Below are 26553 nucleotides of genomic sequence, written 5' to 3' on the forward strand. Positions count from 1 at the left end.
TTCGAAATTGCATATTCAATCATATTAGCCTTTGCCACAACACTCAGATAATTCCATCTTATCGTGAACCTTCCCACTCACTTGTCGGCCGGTGTCGGCTATCATATTGGTTTTCCTTGAGACACACGTCAAAATTGACGTCATCACATTGTGCTTAGGAAATCCAAGTCCGTTACGTCAAGACAGTTGACCAAGTCAACTTTCCACCTGATGTAGGTCCATTGTGTTTATTCGTCATTATGTGTCATTTAACAACAACAAACATATTTAAAATGATTCATTTCGTCTTATCAGTGAGTGGTGTGGGACGAGTGTGGCTCTGTGTGCTTACTGCGAGTTTTTAACGTTATCGATAGCGTAAAAGTTAACTCATATTTGTATGCAGTTGGACAAGCGCCCCTAGCGGCAAACGTAGGCAAACGTTGAACTCACGGACTCAATCTGCGAAGATTTGTTAATACTGACCCTAGCACGAGCAGTGCTTTGCTCTACCGCCGGATCGAAATCGCGCTCTACTGAGAAAATCCGGCGAAAAACTCGGTGGGTTATAATAATATAATCTCTTCATATCTCCACAAATGACCACACGTCATCACGGATTCTTCCGATCCACTAACGGTGCTTTTAGGTAACCCAAGCACCGGTCATCGTTCTCGTCGAACCCGTCGCTTGCGACGAAGAGCTCGGCGAGTAAATTAACCCACAGACACAGCCCACAAAGTTTCTCGTCGGATCTTCCCAGTGAGTCGCGTTTCCGATCCGGTGGTAGATTCTGCGAAGCACAGCTCTTGTTAGGGGAAAAATAACGACGTATTTAGGCACCTTAGTTGTTGACACTAGACATCTTTTGAAACAGTGAAAGTGTTACCGTCACGAAATTACGTATTACTCATTTAAAAATATTAAACTTCGACGATATTCCCATATTTGAGGTCACTTTTGGAGAACAGGTTTTGGAAGCGGCTACGGTATAAAGTTTTATATGAAGCACATTGTTAAAAGTAGGTAATTCCAAATGAAGGATTCGTGGTTTTCCGTTTGTATGTGTTGCGTTTGCTTTTCGTTCATCCAATTGAGTTAAAACTTTGAGGACTTCTGGAGATCACGGAACAGATTTTTAAAATACAATCAATGTACAAACAGGTGACGCGTGATTTGTCAAATTGATTTAAAGTATTGCAATGCACACAGCGCATGCGTCGATTGAACTCAATAGCATTTTTAAATTTTTGAAAACGAGCTACTATTTAAAAATATGGACATTTTGGACATTTATGGACATTAATATGGACATTTATGGACATTTGTTAAAATATGGTTTCATTGTTCAAGGCATTCGCAACGCTGTTTGTCGAAGCAGACTGTCATAATTGGCGTATTTTTAAATATGTCTGTAGCGATGTTTCCAGTGTCTTCATTCTTATGTCTTTAGTGATAAAGTTGAAGTTTCAATAAGATAATGAGGAAGAATCGATAGAACTTATCCAATTGAGTTAAGGCCTAAATTCAAACAAAATGAAAGTGAAATTAGTAACGCAGCGTCACGCGCGAATGTTGTTGGGGGACAAACAGCATCGAATGTTGCCTTGTTTAAAATTTTTCGAAAATATATATTTTTTAATATTATTCTTGTCTGTTTTACATGGAAATAATGTTGAATTCTAAAATTCTATTCATTTTGTTATATCATTAACATTTATAACGACACTATTAAACTATTAAGAAACTTTTCAATCATATAAAAGTAACACAACTCAGTAAACTGTGAATTAGCACAAATACCGTTCGAACAATTCTTCTTGAAAATTTTACCTGGGAATAAATGGCACTAGGCTACTTAATGGAGCCGCTTCAAAGATGCTAGTGCATTAGTTTGAAGATAGTGCATTGTGTTGAACATCCGGGTCCTATCACAATTGTATTTCCTTAACATGGCAATTATGCGTTTAGTAGAAAATATAGTTGAGACATTATTGCTAAACGAAAAAAATATTTCAAGAACATAATATAATAATAATAATAATAAATAATAATTATCCACCACACGAGTTCTACATAGTTTTTAAGTCTAGTAAATTTGTTTTATAGACCGGCAACACATGTTGAATAACCAGTTGTCTACAATCTACGAACTTCATTCAGTACTTGTGCGTCCGCGCATTGTTCTAGACGTTTTTGTGTTATAAACAAACACACTTTCACAATGTTTTCAAAACGCTCTGTGTTATTGCAACTTACTGTGATTTTGTGTATTATTAGTGTACAAAATGTGACATCCAAGAGATTCGGTGGTGGAAGCAGACATTCGTATCCAAAGTCCGGAGGACTTTCTGGTCACGGCGGATTGTCAGGGTCGGGCGGACACGGATATCCATCTTCTGGCGGCCTATCTGGTCATGGCAATACTGGAAGTAGTCACGGCTACCCATCTTCTGGCGGCTTGTCTGGTCATGGCAACACAGGAGGTAGTCACGGCTACCCGTCTTCAGGAGGCATGTCTGGTCATGGCAATACAGGGAGTAGTAGCCACGGTTACCCGTCTTCAGGAGGACAGAGCTATCCAAAAACGACCCATACCACGATACACAACCATTATCACTACAGTCCCCCGCAACAAATAAGATACAATCCGCCCCACGGCCCACCAATGGTCTACCCAGTTTACCACGGAACCCCTCCGACCTACGTTTACCAGGCGCAAAACTCTGGAAGCAAATACGGAACGCTTTTAGCCGGATTAGCGCTTTTGAATCTCGGCGCGCTGGCTGGAACGGCTTACGCGCATAGCCACTCCACCTACAAGCCGAAACCGGGCGAAATTTGCAAGTTCGGCGTGAAGAGAGACAACGGGGATTATGAAGAAACTAAAATCGATTGTCAGTTGATCACCCATTTCATTTTCGAAGCGGAAACGAAGAACGCCGCCAGCAACACGACGACCGTAACGACGACGGTCACGAACACAACGGTTGTGAATACAACCAATGGAGTCGAGCCGCCCGCAGTGGCAACAACTACAATCGCACCAGGACCTGTGATATACGCTATGCTTCCAAACGGTACTTTAGTTCCGCTGAACGCTACAAACAATGCAACCGATAACGCAAATGCAAATGCGAATGCGACTGCAAATGCGAACGCCACTGCAAACGTGAACACCATATCGACCGTGACAACAACAGTGTCCAACACGACAGTCGTCAACGCCTTAGACGTGAAGGGTAAACCAGTGGACGTGACTCCCGGGATGCAGTGTTACATCATCAGGATCACACAAACTTCGAATATGAGGAAGGCCATACCCTGCGGAGTGCTGCAAAATTACGCAGTGCAATCATTAAAAAAGAATTCGTCGGGTAAAAACATGTTATCCATTGGAATGTTGGCAGTTGTTATGGTCGGAATGATAATGTAATATTATGTGAATGAAATCTTTATGCGTAGGTATCTTTCATATGTCATCAAACAAAAAAGTTTTTTCAAAAGAAACTTCCAGAATGCACTATTAAGCTCGATCGGTAAAATAGAAGTTTTTATTTCGTGGATATTGTCTATCGAAAGTAGCATCTAATTTAAACTTTATGGTCGTAACCCTTGAACCAAAATGAATTTAAAAAAATATCCTAATTTTTATTATTTGAATACGACAAGAGTGCATAGAATCTAAATGCGGTGAGTGTAATTTTTTTCTAAACAAATATTCGTCTAATTGTGAACACTCATAAAAATAGCAGCTCCCATTAAACTTTGCAAGCGTTTGAAGCTGTTGTTAATTTAAGTGTAGGTAGTATAAAAACCAACAGAACGTGTTCTGACTTCGTCAAACAATGAAACCGAGTTTAAAAAAATATGAATTCAAAAACACCAACAAAAACTAGCCAGGTTTTTGCAAAATCTGTTTTTTAAACGATGGATTGTGAATGATGCAATTCAAATATGGCGGAGAAATAGTCTCACTGTGGTTCAATATTAGTGTGTATTTAAAAAATAAAAAATATGAAGATCATCTTTTCCTTATGGTTATTTTTAAGACGAGCAGCTAGTTATGAAGAATTTTAATGTTGTCAAAAACGACAAAAAATCCGCCATGTCTGATTTCGACGGTAAAATCAGGGTTTTTTGAACCACCCTTGTTTATAATGATAATTATACATATTTAGTATTTGAAAAATAACCTATATTCGTGTCTGGATTTTTTCCAATACTAATATAATGCGTTTAGATTATAGCAGATACTTTAATTACCATTCTTCATACCTACATAATTATACTTATAATTTTGTTAGTTAGTAGTTAATTGTACTTATTTAATCGAGCAGCATATTTCATAGGATTTGTTAAAACAAATTTTAATATTAAAATCCATAAATAGATTTGTATTACTTGAACCCTGGAAAATATTTTATTAATAAATTTAAATTGCACTTGTTACAAAAATTATATGTTTAATTTTTTTTTTAATGGCGGCCAAGTTGTGTGCGAGTGAGCGAGTGTGCGTGCGTATTGCTCAACAAACAGCACGAATTTTAAAACATCGTTCATCCTTTTCTAACGCTGGCAGTAGAGAGAAAGCGAGAGAGAGAGAGAGAGAAATAAATGACTATATTCTCATTTTGTTTACAGCCGGCTTATTTACTCTACCTACAGATGCAAAAAACAATAAATAATATTTATGTGGTATTTAATTTATTACCGATGTTCACCTAGTATCGCAAGAGCATTTGGTTATTAAATATCATGAGAAAGGTTGAGCTGAACCTGGAATGCAACTTCATCGTAGATCCTAGATCAGTGATTCTCAACCTTTTATTTGTTGCGGCACATATTTAACGATTTTAAAATTTGGCGGCACACATTAAACGATTTTAAAATTTGGCGGCACACAAAGAAAAAGATTTAAACTATTTACTTTCTAAAACACTGCATAAAACGTTTATAAAAAACCATTAAATATACGAAATAAACTAATATATGCTTTAATAATATTTAAACGTTTAAAAAGGGATTAATTACAAGCTAATAATAAAAAAAAATATTTGATATAATTTAATAATATTAACATCATTACATATTGGCAAAATTTGGCGGCACACTTGAAATTTCACGGCACACAAAAGTGCCGCGGAACAGTGGTTGAGAATCACTGTCCTAGATGATAAGTAACCTTTTAAGCTCACACTGCAAACGATGTATTTCTTTTAGTAAAAATGGTAAACTTTGTAAATTAAATCATGAGTGAAATCATAGTTAAGACATCAGCATAAAAAACGAATAAATGCAAAAAAAAACTTCGAAATTTTGTAGTAAAAATGATAACTATGTAGAATATTTAAATTCTATAGTGAGTGAAAAAAGTATTGAATTGCATTAAATTTTTAAATTTCGCCTTTAAATATATTGACATAAGATCGAGGTCTGTAACCTATGTTCGCTTGATGACCGAAAGTCGACTTTAATTACCGAAACTGAAGATTTAGATTCATGGTATGTATCATATTTTCGTTTTCATTTTATTTTTGACTTAAAACACCACTATTGCCAGTTTTTATAAAACATTAAATTTCTTCAACAGCTAGTAAATAGAAAAAAAATCAATGGACAAATAGAAGAGAAAACGGTATGTACCTACCTAATTATTTTATGTTTGTCCGCTTCTATATTGATGTATGTATACAGCAAATAGCGCATCGGAGTTTAGTCTTTAATTGATCGTGTTTAAAGGTCACGTTGGGTTGTGGATATAACTTCTCAAACGTCCCACTTCAAGGCACTGGTAAACAGTCGACGTCGCCCAAAACACGTCATTATGGATCCTCCCGATCCATAAACGGTGCTTTTAGGCAACACAAACACGGTCACCGTCCTCGTCGAACCCGTCGCTTGCGACGAAGGGCTCGACGAGTAAATTAACCCATAGACACACTGAGTTTCTCGCCGGATCTTCTCAGTGGATCGCGTTTCCGGTCCAGTGGTAGATTTTGCGAAGCACTGCTCTTGCTAGGGCCAGTGTTAGCAACACTCCGGTTTGAATCCCGTGAGCTCACCTACTAGTTAAGGTTACGCTGAAATACCCTCTAAAGGTTATTAGCTTAGGTAGGGAAAAAAATCGAGGCAGCGGGACGTACGTTGCGACGTACCTTGACTTGACAGTTCATTTACTGCATTCCGGCGAGGATAATTTTCGAGGGACGTTTGAGTGGAGGTTATTTTTACGATCAAGCATACCGAAGCTCGCGTTGGAGGTTGAGACGAGTCGAGTTAAACTCATCACGGCGTCCCTGCGTATCTCCGTCGGCTGATCGGGTCCTACCTCGAGGATAGATCGGTCGTGTGCACCGGGCACGATGGGACGGTGCTCCGCTTCCCCGTCGAGCGCGGTGTTCCACAGGGGTCGGTCCTTGGCCCTCTCTTGTGGAACATCGGCTATGACTGGGTTCTGCGGGGCGCCCTTAGCGCTCCTCTCCCGGGTCTGAGTATAGTTTGCTACGCGGACGACACTTTAGTCGTGGCCCGGGGGAAGGATTTGCGCGAGTCTGCTCGTCTTTCTTGCGCGGGGGTGGCCTTCGTCATTGGCAGGATCCGAAGGCTCGGTCTGGAGGTGGCGCTCGATAAATCCCAGGCCCTGTTGTTTCACGGGGCCCGGAAAGCGCCGCCTCAGGGGGCCCACCTTGTGATCGGAGGCGTTCGCGTCGAGATCGAGGCGACCGGGTTACGGTACCTCGGTCTCGTAATGGACGGTCGTTGGAGCTTCCGCACTCACTTTGAGAGATTAGGTCCCCGATTGATGGCGGCCGCCGGCTCGCTGAGTCGGCTGTTGCCGAACGTCGGGGGGCCTGACGTGGTGGTGCGCCGCCTCTACACGGGGGTGGTGCGGTCGATGGCACTGTACGGGGCTCCCGTGTGGTGCCACGCCCTGACCCGCGACAACGTTGCGGCGTTGCGACGTCCGCAGCGCGCGATTGCGGTCAGGGCGGTTCGTGGATACCGCACCGTCTCGTTCGAGGCGGCGTGCGTGCTAGCTGGGACGCCTCCCTGGGACCTGGAAGCGGAGGCGCTCGCTGCGGATTACGCGTGGCGATGCGATCTCCGCTCCAGGGGGGAGCCGCGTCCTGGCGCGGCGGAAGTTCGAGCGCGGAAGCTTCAAACAGTCCTCTCGGACTGGGTGAATCGCGACCGAGGACGTCTCACCTTCCGGGCGACGCAGGTGCTCACGGGACACTGCTGTTTCGGTCGCTACCTGCACCTCGTCGCCCGGAGGGAGCCGACGCCGAAGTGCCACCACTGCAGTGGCTGCAACGAGGACACGGCGGAGCACACGCTCGCGTACTGCCCCGCTTTCGCGGAGCAGCGCCGCGTCCTCGTTGCAAAAATAGGACCGGACTTATCGCTTCCGACCGTCGTGGCTACGATGCTCGGCAGCGACGAGTCCTGGCAGGCGATGCTCGACTTCTGCGAGTCTACCATCTCGCAGAAGGAGGTGGCGGAACGGGAGAGGGAGAGCTCTTCTTCCCTCTCGGCGCCGTGCCGCCGCCGTCGAGCCGGGGTTCGGAGGAGGGCGTTTGTCCAGCTCCAGCCCCTATGAGGAGGCAGTCTCCTCCCGGTGATGGTCACGGGGCGACCTAAGGGGGTTGAGGCTGCGCCGCACGCTACCGTCACTAGCGCGCTGGCACCAGGAGGACGGGACGGCGCGTCGGCGGCTGCGGACTGCGATGCGGTCCGCATTTTCGTCGTCGCTGTCGTCGCCGAACATACTGTTGAAGAGCAACCCGGTCGGCGGTGTATCGCGTTCCGACCCGGCAGGCTGGTTCTGGCCCAGCGGGGTATCCCGGAACACCAGCGGCACCGCCCGGGCGGCCTGGTAGGGCCGCCGTACCGCGGAGACTGACGTCGTTGGTCGTCGACTATCGCCTCGACGACCCGTCGGTCGGGCGTCCTCGGGGTGGCGCCGCGTGTCTGGTTGTAGTGTTGACCGCGGGAACCCCCCTACTCTGAACGGGTTCTGACCCCGGACGGAGATCGGACGTCGGGTGTAAGAGTGCAGGGGAGTCGTTTAGTGGGTGGGCCCTAAAATCCTTGGGCCCGCGATCTGCTCTCAACACCTGCAGATCGTTGAGTCTCACATACACTGCGCGCCCCCTAGGCGCGGGGATCTCGTAGGAGGTTCGGCCCCCGGCCCGAGAAAAAAAAAAAAAAAAAAAGAGTCGAGTTAAACTCGAATGAACGACTAAAGATACGAAGGTGAATCTCGTTAACGATAATTTTAAGATAAGCTTGCATATGTACAACTTCCGAACAACAACGTTCGGACCGTCGGTTTACCGAGCAATATCACCCGCTCGGTGGAAGATCTTCCCTTTGTCGTGAAAACCCCTAAATATGTATTGGTTTGATCACGAAATCGTTTCCGTATGACTTATATCGAACTAAATCTTTTTTCAAATGTAAATTTGCGGCACGTAAATTAGGTCGCTTTTGTTTTTAGTAATAATTCCAATAACATTATTAATCATGACTGTCTATCGAAAAACAATTGAAGCTGAAACACATGTTGTTCGAGCTAATAAATAAACATTTGCTTACAAGCACCCTTCATGACTCTGAGCTCACACATATAACAAAGAAGATACTAATAGATAAGATTAAATAATATATACTATCAGTAATAAAGTAAATAGTTTGTGAAAGTTCCATAAAATCCGTCCATCTGAAAATGCATACAAAAAAAAACCGGTTGAAAAACATCTGATTGTAACGGACCAATAAAAACAATGGCTAGCTGATAGCTAGGCTTGATCAATCTGTTCTAACATAAAGTAATAAGTCATTTTGAATTCAAAATTTGGAGGTTGAGTGGAGTCGAGTTAAGCTTGTGTGAACGACTAAAGACGAAGAAAAAAAAAAAAAAAAAAAAATGTAATATTAAAAAATTAATAAATAATAATTGCTTATTAAAAAAAAAAAAAAAAACATGCCCGCTGAGTTTCTTGCCAATTCTTCTCAGGACGGAGGCTAGTTCTTGTGAATTGGCGGTAGTTCTTTTGACGTTCAACAAGTATGTACTTTCATTTATGTTGAATAAAAATTTTTTGATTTTAAAAAAAAATTTTTTGATTTGATTTGATTTGATACAGGGGTATTTTTTAAACGAGGGACGCTGAGAATGATGAAATACTAACATGGCGAGAAAATGCTGCTATTGCTGTTTTTCATTGGAATTTTGGATGAACAAGTTAAAATTATAGCTAGTACCAGGTATATTGTAAGCTTCTTTGATAATCTAAAATAATATTTTTTATTTATTTAGACTTTATTTCAGTTTTTTTTTGTTAAAATCATAACATTTTGTTAGTAAGAGTTACTTATAATCTATGTTAGTAACTTAAAAAATCTAACACTATCATTACATATATTTTATATCATTACATTTGTTTTTTTTTCTCTTTTCAAGTGCCTGCTGCATAGGCTATTTATTAATCAGCAGTCCCTCGATCTTGCTCGATATTAAAACAAGCGGAATGTGTAACTCCGTATGTTCAAGTAATCAACCGTAGGTAATCAAAATTCCTTCCTTCATCGACGAATCACTTAGTCGCCTTTTATAACACTTACACATCACTTACATGATGATATCAAGTGCCCTCGTAGTGGTCTGCAAGCAGACGTGAAAATATAAATCCGTCATTTATTTTAATATTTTTCCGTATTTCTTTGTACAACTGTTAAAACACAGTTTCATGGCTTTTATTACCGACGTACACTCACGCTCAGAGATAAAACAAAACGTAATAAGTTGTCATGTAAACAATTTGAAAAACTTACACGTTCGTTGTAAGTAACTAGTCAGGTCATAAGTATTGTCACACAGTAAAAACTTTTCTTTTAGAATGCTGGCCACAAAAAAGTTTATTGAATTCGAATTTCGAATTGTTCATGAAAATAAAAATGTATACTTTTAGAATTCTACTCATTTTTAAATATGGAGTGGACGCTTAAAGAAGACCGTGTTGCAGTTATTGCGTTGCATCGTTGCGGTTACGCGCCAATTCAAATTTTTAACATACTGAAAAATTTGAATATAACCAAAAGATTCATTTATCGTACCATCAAACGATACAATGAAGACTCTAGTGTAGATGACAGGTCAAGAAGTGGTCGCCCTCGGTCTGTTAGGACTCCAGCAGTGGTAAAAGCTGTGAAGGCGCGAATTCAAATAAATCCCAAACGTAAGCAGAAACTGTTGGCCCTTCAGATGGGGTTAAGCAGAACCACGGTGAAAAGGGTGTTAAATGAAGACTTAGGGCTTCGGGCGTATCGAAGAAAAACAGGACATTGTTGGAATGCTCGTCTAATGGACCTGAGACTGAAGAGATGCCGCGCTTTGTTGAAGCGGTACGCGGGAAAAAAATATCGGGAAATTCTTTTTTCGGATGAAAAATTTTTTACCGTAGAAGAGAGCTACAACAAACAAAATGATAAGGTGTACGCACACAGTAGTGAAGAAGCGAGCAACCGTATTCCGCGTGTCCAACGAGGTCATTTTCCATCCTCGCTCATGGTATGGTTGGGAGTTTCTTATTGGGGCTTAACAGAGGTACATTTTTGTGAGAAAGGTGTAAAAACGAATGCAGATGTGTATCAAAATACAGTCCTGACGAACCTTGTGGAACCTGTTTCTCATACCATGTTCAATAACAGGCACTGGGTATTCCAACAAGATTCGGCGCCAGCTCATAGAGCGAAGAGCACACAAGACTGGCTGGCGGCGCGTGAAATCGAATTCATCCGGCACGAAGACTGGCCCTCCTCCAGTCCAGATTTGAATCGGTTAGATTACAAGATATGGCAACACTTGGAGGAAAAGGCGTGCTCAAAGCCTCATCCCAATTTGGAGTCACTCAAGACATCCTTGATTAAGGCAGCCGCCGATATTGACATGGACCTCGTTCGTGCTGCGATAGACGACTGGCCGCGCAGATTGAAGGCCTGTATTCAAAATCACGGAGGTCATTTTGAATAAACTTTAGTGTCATAAGAATCTATGTTTTGTTAAGTTCATTTTGGTATATGAATGGTTACATAATGAATAAACTTGTTTCAATTATTTTACATTAAGCATGTGACAGAATTTATGACCTGACTAGGTATATATAGAAATGCTCAAAATAAATTTTATTAGGCATCAATTTAAACGGTATTAGTAGTTTGAAATGTTTCTGCGTCGCAAACTAGTTGTGAGGTTGTGAGAACAAGATAAGGAAACCGCTAATATAATTGTTTGTGTAATCTGATTTTTAGTCTCTGTTAATATACTAGAACATTCGGTCACTGATTTATTATTGTAATGTTGTCAGTCAGCCGTATGATTTCTAATGTTGGTAAGAACGGAGGCCCCGAAACATATTAAGTTTAAAATTTTGGGAAAAATATCTTAACAAAAAAATCTTGTTAGCTATTTGAATGGAGTAAACTTAATTGAAGTTCAATTAAAAATGTGTTGATGCTAATACCAAATAAAACGCACCTATAATTACAAAGATAAATGTCGTATATGTAACGGTGATTTTAGGTACCTCAAGCACCGGTCACCGTTCTCGTCGAATCCGAGTTTCTCGCCGGATTTTCTCAGTGGGTCGCGTTTCCGATCCGGTGGTAGATTCTGCGAAGTACTGCTCTTGCTAGGGCTAGTGTTAGCAAAACTCCCGGTTTGAGCCCTGTGAGCTCACCTACACATCAAGGCGAAGTTGATATAGCCTCTCAAGGCTATCAGCATAGGTAGGGGGTAAAAAAAAGTTAAATGTCGCTTAGACTAAATAATTTTTCAACCTTCGATATGTTACAGTCGAGAATCGAAGCGAGTAGTGGAAATGAAGACATACGATTTCTGGGAAGGAGGAAATTCTGGGAAGGGTTGACACTCATCACTAATGGTAGACGCTAAAAATAATTCGCATTACGTAACCACATACACGGTTTTAATAATGAAAACTCACTATACGGGAAGTGAATTTCACATAGTCGTATTATTGTTTGCACAAAGCCAAAACGGTTTTAAATTGCTTATACCTACTAGCCGGAATGTTTTCATATAAAGCTCTAAACAATTTTAGTTATTTGTCGGTGTGATTTTAGAAAAATAATATCGCACCCTTAGAACTGAGTGGCTGAATCTAAAAAACTTGTTTTTTGGTAAACGCCAAAAATGTAACTTTTAACACTATAAGCCTTAATATGGTATGGTATTGATTAAAAAAGAGACGGAAAGTGTACTTTGTCCTTTTCTAACTAAAAATTTTATTTTTTTATTTTAAAAACTAAATTTTATAAACTGATAGTATACACATTTTTAAGTAGTTTAAAGAACATATTATAAAACTCATTTTCTTAAATTTTTTAGTTAATTTTTTTATTTTTTATTAATTTCTTTATTTCAGATAATAATCCATATAAATGTTAGTAACGGTTATTTCTTAAAAATAAGTTAGTAAGGACACAGTAATAAAAGAAAACTACAACATACATACTACACACGATTGCAATGATTCAGAAAAGGTCCATCTAATCTAGAACCATGGCCCGGATGCTGTTGGAGCTAGCCCCTACTCTTCAGAGCAAGGACGCTTAGCCCTTAAGGAATTTAAGCCCCTTCAACTTCATTACTGGTGGTAGGACCTCTTGTGAGTCCGCGTGGGTAGGTACCACCACCCCGCCCATTTCTGCCGTGAAGCAGTAATGCGTTTCGGTTTGAAGGGTGGGGCAGCCGTTGTAACTATACTTGAGACCTTAGATCGTATATATCAAGGTGGGTGGCGCATTTACGTTGTAGATGTCTATGGGTCCCACTAACCACTTAACACCAGGTGGGCTGTGAGGTCGTCCACTCACCTAAGCAATAGTTAAAGAGCATCACTGCGACCCCCAGCCGCTTTTGTCTTCCACTATAAGCTTACATTAGTCTTTGTTGTTGTTTGCCATTCGGAATAAGCCTCGCGGTGCTTTCAGACAAGGTAAACCTGGATAGCTGATGTCCATGGGCGACACTGACCACTGGGTAGCGGTTGGTCGTACAGACATTTTCCGTGAAAAAATCTTAGGTTCGCTCATTAATACTAATATAATATTATAAATATAATAATAATTATATTAATAATATTAATATATATTTGTTATCACGCCTCATCGCGTGAAGTAGGTCGCTCAGAATATTTTTATCGTTTGAGATCGTGTTTCGTTGATAAGTTTTGATTTGAAGAGTATTTAGTGAATAAAATCTACAAGTGTCAATGACATATTTTAATTAAGGACAGTACCAAAAAAGAAAGATTGAGCATTCATATTATATTGTGTTTAGTGCAAGTTTTTTAACGTTTTCGATAGCGTAAAAGTTAACTCAATTTTGTACGGAGTTGTAACAGCACTCCTAGCGGCTAACTTAGGTAAACGTTCCAACTCCATACAAATTTGAGTTAACTTTTACGCTATCGAGAACGTTAAAAAACTCGCACTAAGCACACTGGTGTATTGAATACAGTCGTGATAAAGGATATTGAAAAACAGATGTGAAAATATTGTGCAAAGCGTTTATATCATCTTATATCATTGAGGAATTGTTCGAGATGATACCAACGTCTCGTTTTTACCATCGCACCGCCCGCCACCGTAGTAGAGTTCATCCATACTACCTGGAGCCACTGCGGTAATCCACAGTGCGTTTCCAGATATCTTTTTTGCTACATACCATCCAGCTATGGAATGAGCTCCCCTCCACGGTGTTTCCCGAGCGCTATGACATGTCCTTCTTCAAGCGAGGCTTGTGGAGAGTATTAAGCGGTAGTCAGCAGCGGCTTGGCTCTGCCCTTGGCATTGCTGAAGTCCATGGGCGACGGTAACCACTCACCATCAGGTGGGCCGTATGCTCGTCTGCCTACAAGGGCAATAAAAAAATATATATATATCATTATGTATAACGTGGAGTATTTCTTATAAAATTTCTTATAAAAAAACCTAATTTTGTTTTCTGTGATATAATAAGAAAACAACAATTAAAGCCCTTAATCTCCTTTAAAATTAATATTAAAAATTAAACAGTAAACAATTGGTCAACACACATACACAAGTAAAGATTAACCTGTATTAGTTAAAAGTCTTTACCTGCTTTTTAAAAAAGATTTTTCTTCAGTGTCATGCATTGAAGTCTGTCATTCAGTAAAAAAGATCAGTTTTGTAAAGTTTATTAAGATCAGTTTTGTAAAGTTTATTAATTAACAGTTTACTGTATTGATAAACTTTACAAAAGAGTTTACTGTATTCCTCTTAAAAAAAAAATTTTTTTTTTGTTTAGGATATGGCCTAGGTCTGACGACTTACCGTGAATCGTCCCGCAACCACGTCCGAAGGTCCTGGTCGAGGATGAGTATTGCCGTCAGAATCAGTTCATCTATCCTTCACATGTAGAAAGTCATAGGTCACTGTCACTATATTCCAGTTTTTTATATGAAAGGGGGAACTTTACACACTATTTAAATATAATGCGCGTGCCAATGCGGCTACAGCGGCTTCGCGCGAAAAACTCTGTTTTTGTTTCTTTGGCGCACTAACAGGCAGGCATGTGGTGGCGCTAGTGTCGCGCCGAAGAACCATTTCCCACGGAAATGGTGCATTCCGATACACACAATATGTCGCAGACCCAGTACAAGAAAAATAAGAAATGAATAATACATATAAACCAAATTGTGTCGCGTTACGTACTCAGAGAATAAAAAATAAGAAAAGAAATTATTCACAATAAAAATAATAATAATAAAATAAATATGTATTTTAGAACAAACTGTTACGGGACGGAACATTTTTTTTTAAGTAAATAGTTTTAACTAATAAAGGTTTTTCTTTACATATTATGTTCCCGGCGACCGCAACAAAAGGGTTTTCATGTCGTGCCGCCTTTTGAAAGTCGCGCAACGATGCCGACTGTAGATACAAGTATATAGTAAGTTAAGTTAGTAGTAAGTAGTAGGTTTACTTACTGAGTCAAGCTCCAGGTCATCATGGAGATCTTAAGAACCATGGTGCTCCGACGGCATCCTGCAAAAACGGGATCGAAGGACTTGTAGGGGCTTCAAGTTGGTGGGTTCAAGGTTATCAGCAAAGGTAGGAAAAAAAATCACTGCCTAATTATTATCTTAAATATAAGCGTCTAATGATAAAGTGTAATAAAGATACAAATGAAGATTAATCCTATATGGTTTTATCCTAAAATAAATTCAAAATTAATGCTCTCCTAGTACGTATTGAATTTGGCCTAAACAATAGCGCAACGAGGTGAACATATAATTTTCAAGGAATTATTTGATTCATTCAACAATAAGGTTAACGACTGAGTCGGCTGAGCGGCTGAGTCAGGAGTCAGTTGTCTGGTTGGCTGAAATAACAGATTGGCGTGTACCGCCCTCTATTCTAGACTAACATGTAACTACAAATTGAAATCACTGCCATCTAGCGGTGCTTCAGAAAACTAAGTAGTGTTTCTTTAATGTTTTGTGTTGATGCCAAGAAAGCAGCGCATCTATATAAAATTGTAATTTGTATTTTCATTGCTATTCATCCCATCAAATGGATAAAAGTAGCGACATCTACTGTCGAGCAGAATACGGTTAAATTAAAATTAATTTCAGTGATCGTTTTTTTTTTCCTACCTAAACTGATAGCCTTGAGAGGCTATTTCAGCGTAACCTTATTTAGTAGATGAGCTCACGGGGCTCAAACCTGACGACGTTGCTAACACGAATCCTAGCAAGAGCAGTGCTTCGCAGAATCTACCACCGGATCGGAAACGCGACCCACTGAGAAGATCCGGCGAGAAACTCAGTGGGCTGTGTCTGGGGGTTAATTTACGATTTACGATGACCCGGTACTAAAGTTATATACATGCGTCACATTTATTTAAGCAGCATCTGTACCTATGCTTACAATATAAACGATGTTCATGCTCTCGAAGTCGAAATAAAAATCCAAGGTAACAGATGTCAGATTTCATTTTTAACACCCGATTATATTCCCCTATTATAGAAGACCTCCGTGAACTCTTCTTATTGAAAATATAATTATTTTTTTTCTTAGATGGGTGGACGAGCTCACGGCCCCTCTGGTGTTAAGTGGTTACCGGAGCCCATAGACATACAACGTAAATGCCGCCACCCACCTTGAGACATGAGTTCCAAGGTCTCACTTTTAACAGTACAACGGCCGCCCCACTCTTCAAACCGAAACGCATTACCGCATTACAGCAGAAATTAGCAGGGTAGTGGTACCTACCCGTGCGCACTCACAAGATGTCCTACCACCAGTGAGTAGGTAAATACTTAGTTGCAAAACTACAAATAGTTTTATTTGGCGTATTTCTGCTCCTACAATCCTCACTAATCAGTCTACCTGCATCCTTAAGTATGCAATAGCACTCAGAGACTGGGAGCTCGATAAAATAAAAACCCTCAATTTTTTTTATTGCTTAGATGGGTGGATGAGCTCACAGACCACCTGGTGTTAAGTGGTTACTGGCGCCCATAGACATCTACGACGTAAATGCGCCACCCACCTTGAGATATAAGTTCTAAGGTCTCAAGTATAGTTACAACGGCTGCCCCACCCTTCAAACCGAAACGCATTACTGCTTCACGGCAGAAATAGGCAGGGTGGTGCCTATGTGCCAGTATGCCAGTGTGTAAATACTTAGTTGCAAAACTACAGATAGTTTTATTTGGCGTATTTCTGCTCCTACAATCATCACTCATCAGTCTAAACATGCAACCTTAAGCATGCAACAACCCTAAATTGCTATAGTAGGATTTCTTGTGAGTCCGCACGGGTAAGTTCCACCGCCCGGCCGCTTACTGCCATGAAGCAGTAATGCGTTTCAGTCTGAAGAGTGCGCCAGCCGATGTACTGTAAAAACTGAGAATTAGAACTCATATTATCCACTATTTGAACCAATAAATGAAATGAAACATTTCTTCAAAAAATTATCTATTTATTTACTTCAGGCGTTAATAATCGGCGTTACATGTTTCTTTGTTTTCTCTAGAATTCATTCATTATTATACATAGAATATTACTAAATAAAGAAATCGTTGACACGCATAGTTCATTTAAAAAAATGTGTGCGTGTACTAGTGTACACACGTAAGAAGTGAAACTTGTTTATGGCCTTATTTTTCGAAAAATGATCTACATGCAACTTTCTAGAAATTGGTTAAATAAAGTTAAATTAGATAAAGTTTAAACAAAAGGATTTTATTATCATAGACATGAATACAAAAAAGTTAAATTAGATAAAGTTTAAACAAAAGGATTTTATTATCATAGACATGAATACAAAACAGATGGCGCGTAACGGAAAAAAGTGACGCGTAACCGAAAAATGTGACGGTAAATTTTTTTCCAACGCCGATAAGGAAGTTTCACTTCAAAAAACTAAAGGTAAAAGTTTTGTGTTCAATAATTACTTGTACTATTAAGGACAAGGTAGAGGAAGAGGTGGACTTAAGAAGAAATGGATGGATTGCGTGAAAGACGATATGTATAAGAGGGGAGTGAGCGAAGAAATGGTATATGATAGAGGAGTATGGATGGAGATAATATGTTGCGCCAACCACAGGTGACTGGGAGAAGGGCAGGAGAATGATGACTTACTTGTGATGATGTACTCTTGGTCGCGGAATTCTATTTACTGACGTCTAAAGATCATTTTATGTAATGGATTTTCCTTTTAACATTTTGCATAGATAAAAAAACAAAACTATTCTCAAAAAGAGAATCGAACACGCCAAGTACCTACAGCTCGTCAATATAGCTAATAAACAAAAAAAATCGCTTGATAAACAGAGGAAAATTTGATATTTATGACAAAAATTTTATAACCATTTTATAAAAAAAGCTTTATAAACAAATATTTTTATCGGCAAGAATGTATGGAGAAGAGTGGTGAAGAAGATGGTGTGGGTACATGCGCACTATATTTATTTCAAATTAACAACTCAAATTCCCGACAAGAGATACGTGAAAAATAAATTAATAACATCATAAAATTCGGATAAATAGTTTCGAGAAACATTTCGTTGTAATTCAGTATAGTCAGAATAATGTCGTCTTTTCGCATTAAAAGTGTACAATTTACAAAAATATTCGAACTTGAGTGAACATGCATGCGGAATCATTTGGTATCACCAGTATTTTTCTCATAAATACTGTCAAAAGAGCGTAGTTTAGTTTTACTTTTTTTTTTAGTTTACTTATGTTTTGATTACTATTAACAAAATTAATGTGATGTATTAAATTTATGATATATCATGTATAAACTTTAAAAGACAGATAATGTAACTGGTAAAAAACAAAAAATAAATGTTGCAAAGATGATTGATATTAAAAATATCACATGTTAAACCTATAAAACACTCTCCTGTAAAATTAGTAAGTTTTGAGATTATACAGTTTTAATGCGAGAAAACGATGTGAGATTTGATATATTAGTTTCTCTATTTCTAGAAATTACACTATATATTTGTACAATCTAGTCTTTTAAGTAGACACTAAGCTAGTTAAAGCCTTCCACTATCTTAAATGCTATATATAGTAAATTTTCTGAGGAACTATAATACAATAAAAAGTGAATATCACTAAATAAAATTCACATTAATTATGTTTAAAATTTTGAAAATATTGTCGTTGTCAAACCAAAATCTGCTATGTGCACTTTTTGAGATTTATACTTTTTGACCTTTTCGTATAGTTCACAGCCCTATCTATCTACCGTATAACAAAAAACTTTTATGTTTTTATAACTTTAATATTTATCTATAGCTTTCATTTGATATATGAGTCGACTATTATCAAAGCCGGCAATGTGACTTTTGGACAATTATTGGTAAATCAGAAAAACGAATTATTGACTTTGTATTCCATTGGCAGTCACAAAACTCTTCTGAACGACATCTTAGATAACTAACAGGTTAAGTATTAACCTTTATTTAATGCAGGTTTTGAACCGTATTCTTTGAAGGAGACGATTATATTCAAATCAATTTGTATTGACATATCGATAACATTTTTTTGTCCAAATGCACAGATTGCCACCTTTGATAATAGACGACTCATATGTAGTTCTTAAAAATTCACCTTCATATAAATGCTTATACGAATGTTTTTACTCGTTAATTGAAAATAGAGTTTTTGCACATAGCAGATTTTGGTTTGACAGCGACGATATATAAATGGATTTTTTTTTTTGCTTAGATGGGTGGACGAGCTCACAGCCCACCTGGTGTTAAGTGGTTACTGGAGCCCATAGACATCTACAACGTAAATGCGCCACCCATCTTGAGATATAAGTTCTAAGGTCTCAGTGTAGTTACAACGGCTACCCCACCCTTCAAACCGAAACGCATTAGTGCTTCACGGCAGAAATAGGCAGGGTGGTGGTACCTACCTGTGCGGACTCACAAGAGGTCCTACCACCAGTGATTACGCAAATTATAATTTTGCGGGTTTGATATCCTTCTTACGTAGCTATTATTCGTCTATCAAACCAATGATCGGGTTCTAGATGTAATTAAATATCGGTGCATAACAAAATTAATATAACTTAACTAGTCTATCATCTTGTTAACAACAACCTTGTAAATACCAAATGGAACATTACTTCTAGAAGCTTAAGAACATTCCATATATCCAAAAAGGTTAGTGAATTGAAGTCCGTAATTATTAGTGCTGGAAATATGATTGAAACACGTAAACAATGTTTGATTTCAATGCGAATTTAATTTAGTGCGTAAAACATAATTATTTTTAACCCTCTCTTAATATAATAGTTTCGTTGCCATTTTTTTTTTCTAGAACTGTTTTAAAAGCGTTTTGAAATTAGCGTATTATTTTCCACATACGCATTAATCATAGTGTTGTAACATCTCAAATTAAGAACATTGATATAAATAGCCATCAAAGAATTTATCTTTGCTATATTATGTCGCATATTATGTCGTACATTTTCATTTATATTTTGACATTCAACAAGTGTGTTATGCTGACATCCAAGTTGAAATAAATGATTTTGAATTTGAATTTGAATGAATTAAAATTAAATAAAACCAGCTAAAGATTTGCGTCTATGACAATTTATCTTCTGTGAAATTATGTTTAGTTTGTGGTTTCTCAAAATCAACGAAGAACATTCTAGAATGATAATAGATTGTTGGAGTCGTTCACGAAGCGAAAAGCCGTTAAAATGTTTATGTTAAGCTATTGCATAGCTTTTATCGTGGGCTTTGAGCGCGGCGACCGAATCAAGAAATTCCGTAACGAAAATAAAATCTAACACCCCCGCTCCGCCTATCATGTAGCTCGCGTTCAACACATTCACACGTTGCGCTTGTGAATAAGCGTGCGGTGTGACGTCACACTGCATGCGCATCTTGAAAAGTCTGCGCATCTCTCTTTTTCGCGCGCTCTAGCTTATGAGTGTGAAGGGGACAGTTAATATTTTCTTTTGTTAATGTTTATAGATATATCGTGGTCTTGTTTTAATATTAAATTATTATTGTCTAATTATCATTGCATAAGTTGATAAAAAATGCTGTGCAATAGCTTTACCGCGGCAGTTCCCGAGTGCCACATGACTTTTGTTTTAATTATCTTTATATTGCGCGTAATTTATTTTAATATGTATGTATATTATGTATAATAAGAACTCTTTGTCATTTTGGGCGTCGGGAACTTTCTTTTACAGCCAAATACGAGTTAACATAGTTGGTAGGTTGAACGTGGTTGAACGTAGGTGCTCAGTATGCTTAGTGCGAGTTATTTAACGTTCTCGATAGCGTAAAAGTTAACTCAATTTTTTTTTGTTTACTTACGTTTCCCGCTAGGGGCGCTTTTCTAACTGCAAACATATTTGAGCTAATAGTAGGAGATCTGGCACTAATTTTTGGGTAGGTATTTGAGGCAAGCTGAAAACTTGTCACATACCTCTCCTATTATATTCCAACACGGAATTGCAGACCTGGCTGGTGAGTAGTGGGGCTAAATCAACCCCTACATTTTTAAAAATATTATTTTTTTTCCCCTAAAATATATTTGAGGCAATACGCAATTTATATATGTTGCAGTGTAATACTTAATAAATACGAAAAAAAAATAAGCCAGACAATTTTGTTTGTTGAATAAGAACCTACCCAAAAATTGGTACCAGCTCTCGAACTATAACTTTTACGCTATCGAGAACTTTAAAAAACTGACACTAAGCATACTGAACGCTCTAGAGCTGTCAGCATTAGAAATTAACGTTCAAAATTCACGTGGTTTGTCTACAAGATGTAGCTAGACGATTTAGAGAAGAAATAAAATATAATTTAAATTTCAAAACTCCTCTCACGACAATATCTACTATACGGATAAAGAGGCACACTTCACTACCACAAATTCATCTAAAGCTAAGCTTAATATAAAGTCTGATTTACTCAACAAGAGCATCGTGGAGTACGCTACAGATAAATACTGTGGCGGGTAACCATCATACAACGCGTTTGACAGATGCCTGATTCTCGCTTGTGACATTTTCAAGATAAACTTCCTTATATACAAGTTCCGAACAAGATTGGATCGTCAGTCTACCAAGCAATATCACCCGCTCGGTGGAAAATCTTCCCTTGGTGTTATTTTCACAATTTATTTATTTTTTATTGCTTAGATGGGTGGACGAGCTCGAACCTGGTGTTAAGTGGTTACCGGAACCCATAGACATCTACAACGTAAATGCGCCACCCACCCTGAGATATAAGTTCTAAGGTCTCAAGTATAGTTACAACGGCTGCCCCACCCTTCAAACCCAAACGCATTACTGCTTCACGGCAGAAATAGGCAGAGTGGTGGTACCTACCCGTGTGGACTCACATGAAATCCTACCAACGGTAAAGTAACCATCATACAACACAAGATAGGTATTTGACAGATGGCTGAATCTCGCTTGCGACATTTTCAAGATAAGCTTGCATATATACAAGTTCCGAACAAGATTGGATCGCCAGTCTACCGAGCAATATCACTCGCTCGGTGGAAGATCTTCCCTAGGCGTTATTTCCACAATACAATTGGTTTTAAGCTTTCGCGACAATCTTCATTACGCACACTACTACATGACGGATTCTTGGGCACGTCACGAGGGCCCTGCCCGGTCACCGTCCTCGTCGAACCCGCCACTTGCAACGAAGGGCTCGACGAGCGAATTAACCCACAGACACAGCCCACTGAGTTTTTCGCCGGATCTTCTCAGTGAGTCGCGTTTACGATCCGGTGGTAGATTCTGCGAAGCACTGCTCTTGCTAGGGTCAGTGTTAGCATCACTCTGGCTTGAGCCCTGTGAGCTTACCTACTAGCTAAAGTTACGCTGAAATAGCCTCTCAAGGCTATCAGCTTAGGTAGAAAAACTGGGCCCTGAAGTGAAGTTAGTTCTCATCTAAACGGCGTTAACATTACCACGCTCAAACAAACTTACTACGTGAAGGCAATTATTATTGAGTTAATTGACACAGAATAATATGAACAAAACCTACATTTCATATCAATTATAAATCAATGGATGAAAGATTATTCGGTTTAAGCGACATTTGCGCTAAACACGCGACATTTGTCATTGGAATTAAAGGTGCGTTTTATTTGGTGTTAGCTTTTTTTTTTGGAACGAAGTTCCTTATGTGACGATGCGGAGGGGTACCCTAACCGGGAAAAACGTCCGTAACGTAAGATTTTTATTAGTAACGCACACGGTGTACTACTTAACTTTGTAATAATGTACAAAAAATAACATATTTTTTTATTATATAATTCATTGACCACGATCTCAGAGCGTTGGTTTGCGCAATACACTAACTCTTATGCAAACAACCGTGAATGAAGTGTACCACAATAAGTTCGCACGTTACCAAATGACCGTGGGCTGTTGCGAAACCTCCAGTTTTATTTTATTTATACCTTGAATACAACTTAAAATTAATATTTTTATAATAAGGAATATCGTTCCTATCCGGTGTCCGACGACACCACACATCTTTTTTTTCCCTACCTATGCTGATAGCCTTGAGAGGCTATTTCAGCTTCTCCTTGACGTGTAGGTGAGCTCACGGGACTCAAACCGGGAGTGTTGTTAACACTGGCCCTAGCAAGAGCCGTGCTTCGCAGATCGGTAACGCGACCCACTGAGAAGATCCGGCCCACTGTTATTAGCATCAATAGTTCGATGTTTATAATTGAACTTCAATTAAGTTTACCTCATTCAAATAACTGAAGAAGTTTTTTTTTGTTATATTATTTTTACCAAATTTTAAACTTTAAATGGCTCTTCTGTAAAATTGCAAAAATGTTGCTTAAACCAAATATCCTTTTTCACCCCTAGAAAAGTTTTATCTTTAACTTATTCATAGAAATTGCATAGTGTATATATATACCAATTACATAGATAATATAAAGCGCTTTGCAACCATACTCAAAGCCGAAAACAGTTAATGGAATTATCAATCTAATTATCATTTCATGGGTTGTAATTTTCGAGAACCCGCAATGTATCTCAAACGAATACCAAGCGACGAATCAAGATTAAGTAGCAGCCTCCGAAGCGACTAGTGATTTGCCGCGAAAATAAAAAAAAGTGAGCTAGTATATTTTAATACACGCTATACTCAGTAAACTAGTATTTTTATTATACAGCGGAAGTTAGATATAGGAAAGGAAGCTTAGCTATGCTGTGCTTTTTTATTTTTATTGCTTAGATGGTGGACGAGCTCACAGCCCACCTGATGTTAAGTGGTTACTGAAGCCCATAGACATCTACAACGTAAATTTGCCACCCACCTTGAGATATAAGTTCTAAGGTTTCAGTATAGTTACAACGGCTGCCCCACCCTTCAAACCGAAACGCATTAGTGCTTCACGGCAGAAATAGGCGGGGCGGTGGTACCTACCCGTGCGGACTCACAAGACGTCCTACCACAAGTAATAAGCGCATCGTGTCAAAAAAAAATTACGAGTCTCATTACAATGAACCATTTAGGAGACGATTCAAAATGAACACGCCTCTAAATCCAATTAAAATCCAGAGAAGCGAAAAACACAAATTGTTTTTTTTTTTTATAATGACCGAAGCAAGCGTATAAAATGGAAATCATTTCCCGCGCAGCTGGAATAACCCCTTACGGTACTAGCGAAGGAAAAAACTAAGCCATCAAAAGCCTTACTACATTTTTTGTTTAGAACGTTACACTAAAGTTTTTTTTTTTATATTTATAAAAAATCTAGAAAAATTTAAAAATTCACAACCTATTATTTTGTCTATTAATTTAATAAGAGTTCAATTCGAACGAACGCTTCTTTCGTAAGCCTATCGGCAAAGGAATCTATACTAAATGCCGCAATATTCAATGCCTATTAATACAATAAATATTTAGATATACCAACTATTTTCTATTCACACAATAAAATTTTCTTTGAACATGAAGGATGGTTTTGTATAATATATATTTTGGTCTTTCGCCCTTATGGCACGTTCAAAACAATCATAGGACAAAAATGACTATCTTTATCCTAATCCAAAGTTATTTCAATGAGAAATTTCATTTTTATTCGAAACTCTAACCTTAATACTATTTTAATTATATTTAAAATAAAGTTTTTATTTTTGACAATTTTAAAATCCTTAAACGCCAAAAAGCCAACAAAGCCAGGGAAGGAAAATATAATTAAAACAATTCAATTAGAATATCTAATGTCACTTAAACGTTATTAATTATTGTCATATTTTTAACTCTACCAATAGTTTTGAGGCTACTTAAAAAATTATCTTTACAAAATGCTCTGGTATAGAGAAGACGTATCCGTTTGGTCACACAATGAGATTTGCCTGAGGAATTTTTTCACGAATAAATAATAGAACATTCTCGAAGTGATGGGCAATACGCTGACTTAATATCATCAAACAAGTGCCGATCATTTGGATTCACGTATACTTTTAACATATTGCTTGCGGCCTCATTATTTAGAGACTTCAGACTTTTCGATGCAAGAATGGACTTCTTCAGAGTCCGTATGAGACATGTCTTTTCGCATTTAAAGTGTAGAATTTCCAAAAATATTCGAAATTGAGTTAATATGCGGAATCATTTGTTATCACCAGTATTTTTCTCGTAAATACTCTCAAAAGAGAGTAGTTTAATTATTTTTTTTAGTTTATCTATATTTTGACTATTATTAAAACAAAATTAATACATAATTTTATCTTACTTTAAAATACAGATAATGTAACTGGTAAAAATAAATGTTGCAAAGATGATTAATATTAAAAATGTCACATGTTAAACCTTTAAAACACTCTCCTGTAAAATTAGTAAGTTTTGAGATTATACAGTTTTAATGCGAGAAGACGATGTGTTGCTTAGTTGGAGCCTATGGAATTGGAACAGCGCCCCTATGTTTGTTGCTAGGGGCGCTTTTCCAAGTCCATACAAATTTGAGTTAGCTTTTACGCGATCGAGAATTTTAAAAGCTCGCACTAGGCACACTGATAGGTCTTACAAAGGACCATTTCTTGATATACCCATAGGAACGTGGACAACCTGAACAATTTGTAGGCAGCGGCTTGGCTCTGCCCCTAGTATTGCTGAAGTCCATGGGCGACGGTAATCACTCACCGTCAGGTGGGCCGTATCTCGTCTGCCTACAAGGGAAATAAAAAAAAAAACAATCTCCGGTAGGAGCGATCGAATAAGAGAAACATAATTCCTTATGCTCATAGCTGCCTCATTAATACTAAACAATCAATAGTACTGAGCAACAATTTACGGTCATCACTATTATGAAGCATTTCTTTCTCTATCTAATAATAATTAGCTAATACACTCTATAAATCTATTATAATTTATTAAACTAAATTAATTATCTTAGTTTTCAAATTTAAAAACAGTATATAGTGATTTCCGCTTAAAGTACTATTATTGTCTTATTATTGTCTTATTATTGTCGTTCATTAATTAGGAAAGCTCATACTTAATATTTATAATTACATCGAAGGAGAATAATAATGAATAAAATTTTGGAAAATACATTTTTTGAACTAATTCACTAGATTTAGTACAGGAAGAGGTAAAAAGTGGACCGCTGTATTTATCTATATATATTTATAATGTGATTGCCTGCTAAAATATGGAAAAATGATTTTATTTAAAAAAAAAAAAACTATTTTATATACCTAGTTCACATCTAAAATTACATATTTTCATGACAATATCGATGAAATAAAATTTTATGATATGAACTTTGATATGCGGGTAAGGTATGATTTATCTAACATTTTAACTTATACATAAATAAATATTTAAAATTAAAAAGTCGTAATAATCAGGAGAACGATACACTAAAACTAAAAGTAAATCCAATTAAAAACAGGTAGCTAATTCTTCATCTACGCCGTTGGTAATATCATTGTCAATAATTACAAAATTACATACACAACGTACATTACATAAA

At 38.2% G+C, this 26553-nt stretch overlaps 1 protein-coding gene across 1 annotated transcript; it reads left to right on the plus strand.

Moving 5' to 3' along the window:
• Positions 1–2081: 2081 nt before the first annotated feature.
• On the plus strand, positions 2082–4437 carry LOC101743289 (uncharacterized). Its single transcript, XM_004933473.5, has one exon. It carries the CDS (start codon positions 2204–2206, stop codon positions 3413–3415), a length of 1212 nt encoding a protein of 403 aa, XP_004933530.2. The 5' UTR covers positions 2082–2203; the 3' UTR covers positions 3416–4437.
• Positions 4438–26553: the final 22116 nt, after the last annotated feature.

The sequence above is a fragment of the Bombyx mori genome, chromosome 28, assembly GCF_030269925.1.
Source record: "Bombyx mori chromosome 28, ASM3026992v2".
NCBI classification, from domain to species: Eukaryota; Metazoa; Arthropoda; class Insecta; order Lepidoptera; family Bombycidae; genus Bombyx; species Bombyx mori.

What these genes read in the sequence shown, in the direction of transcription:
- LOC101743289 (XM_004933473.5), top strand. Translation starts at nt 2,204, where the DNA reads ATGTTTTCAAAACGCTCTGTGTTATTGCAACTTACTGTGATTTTGTGT.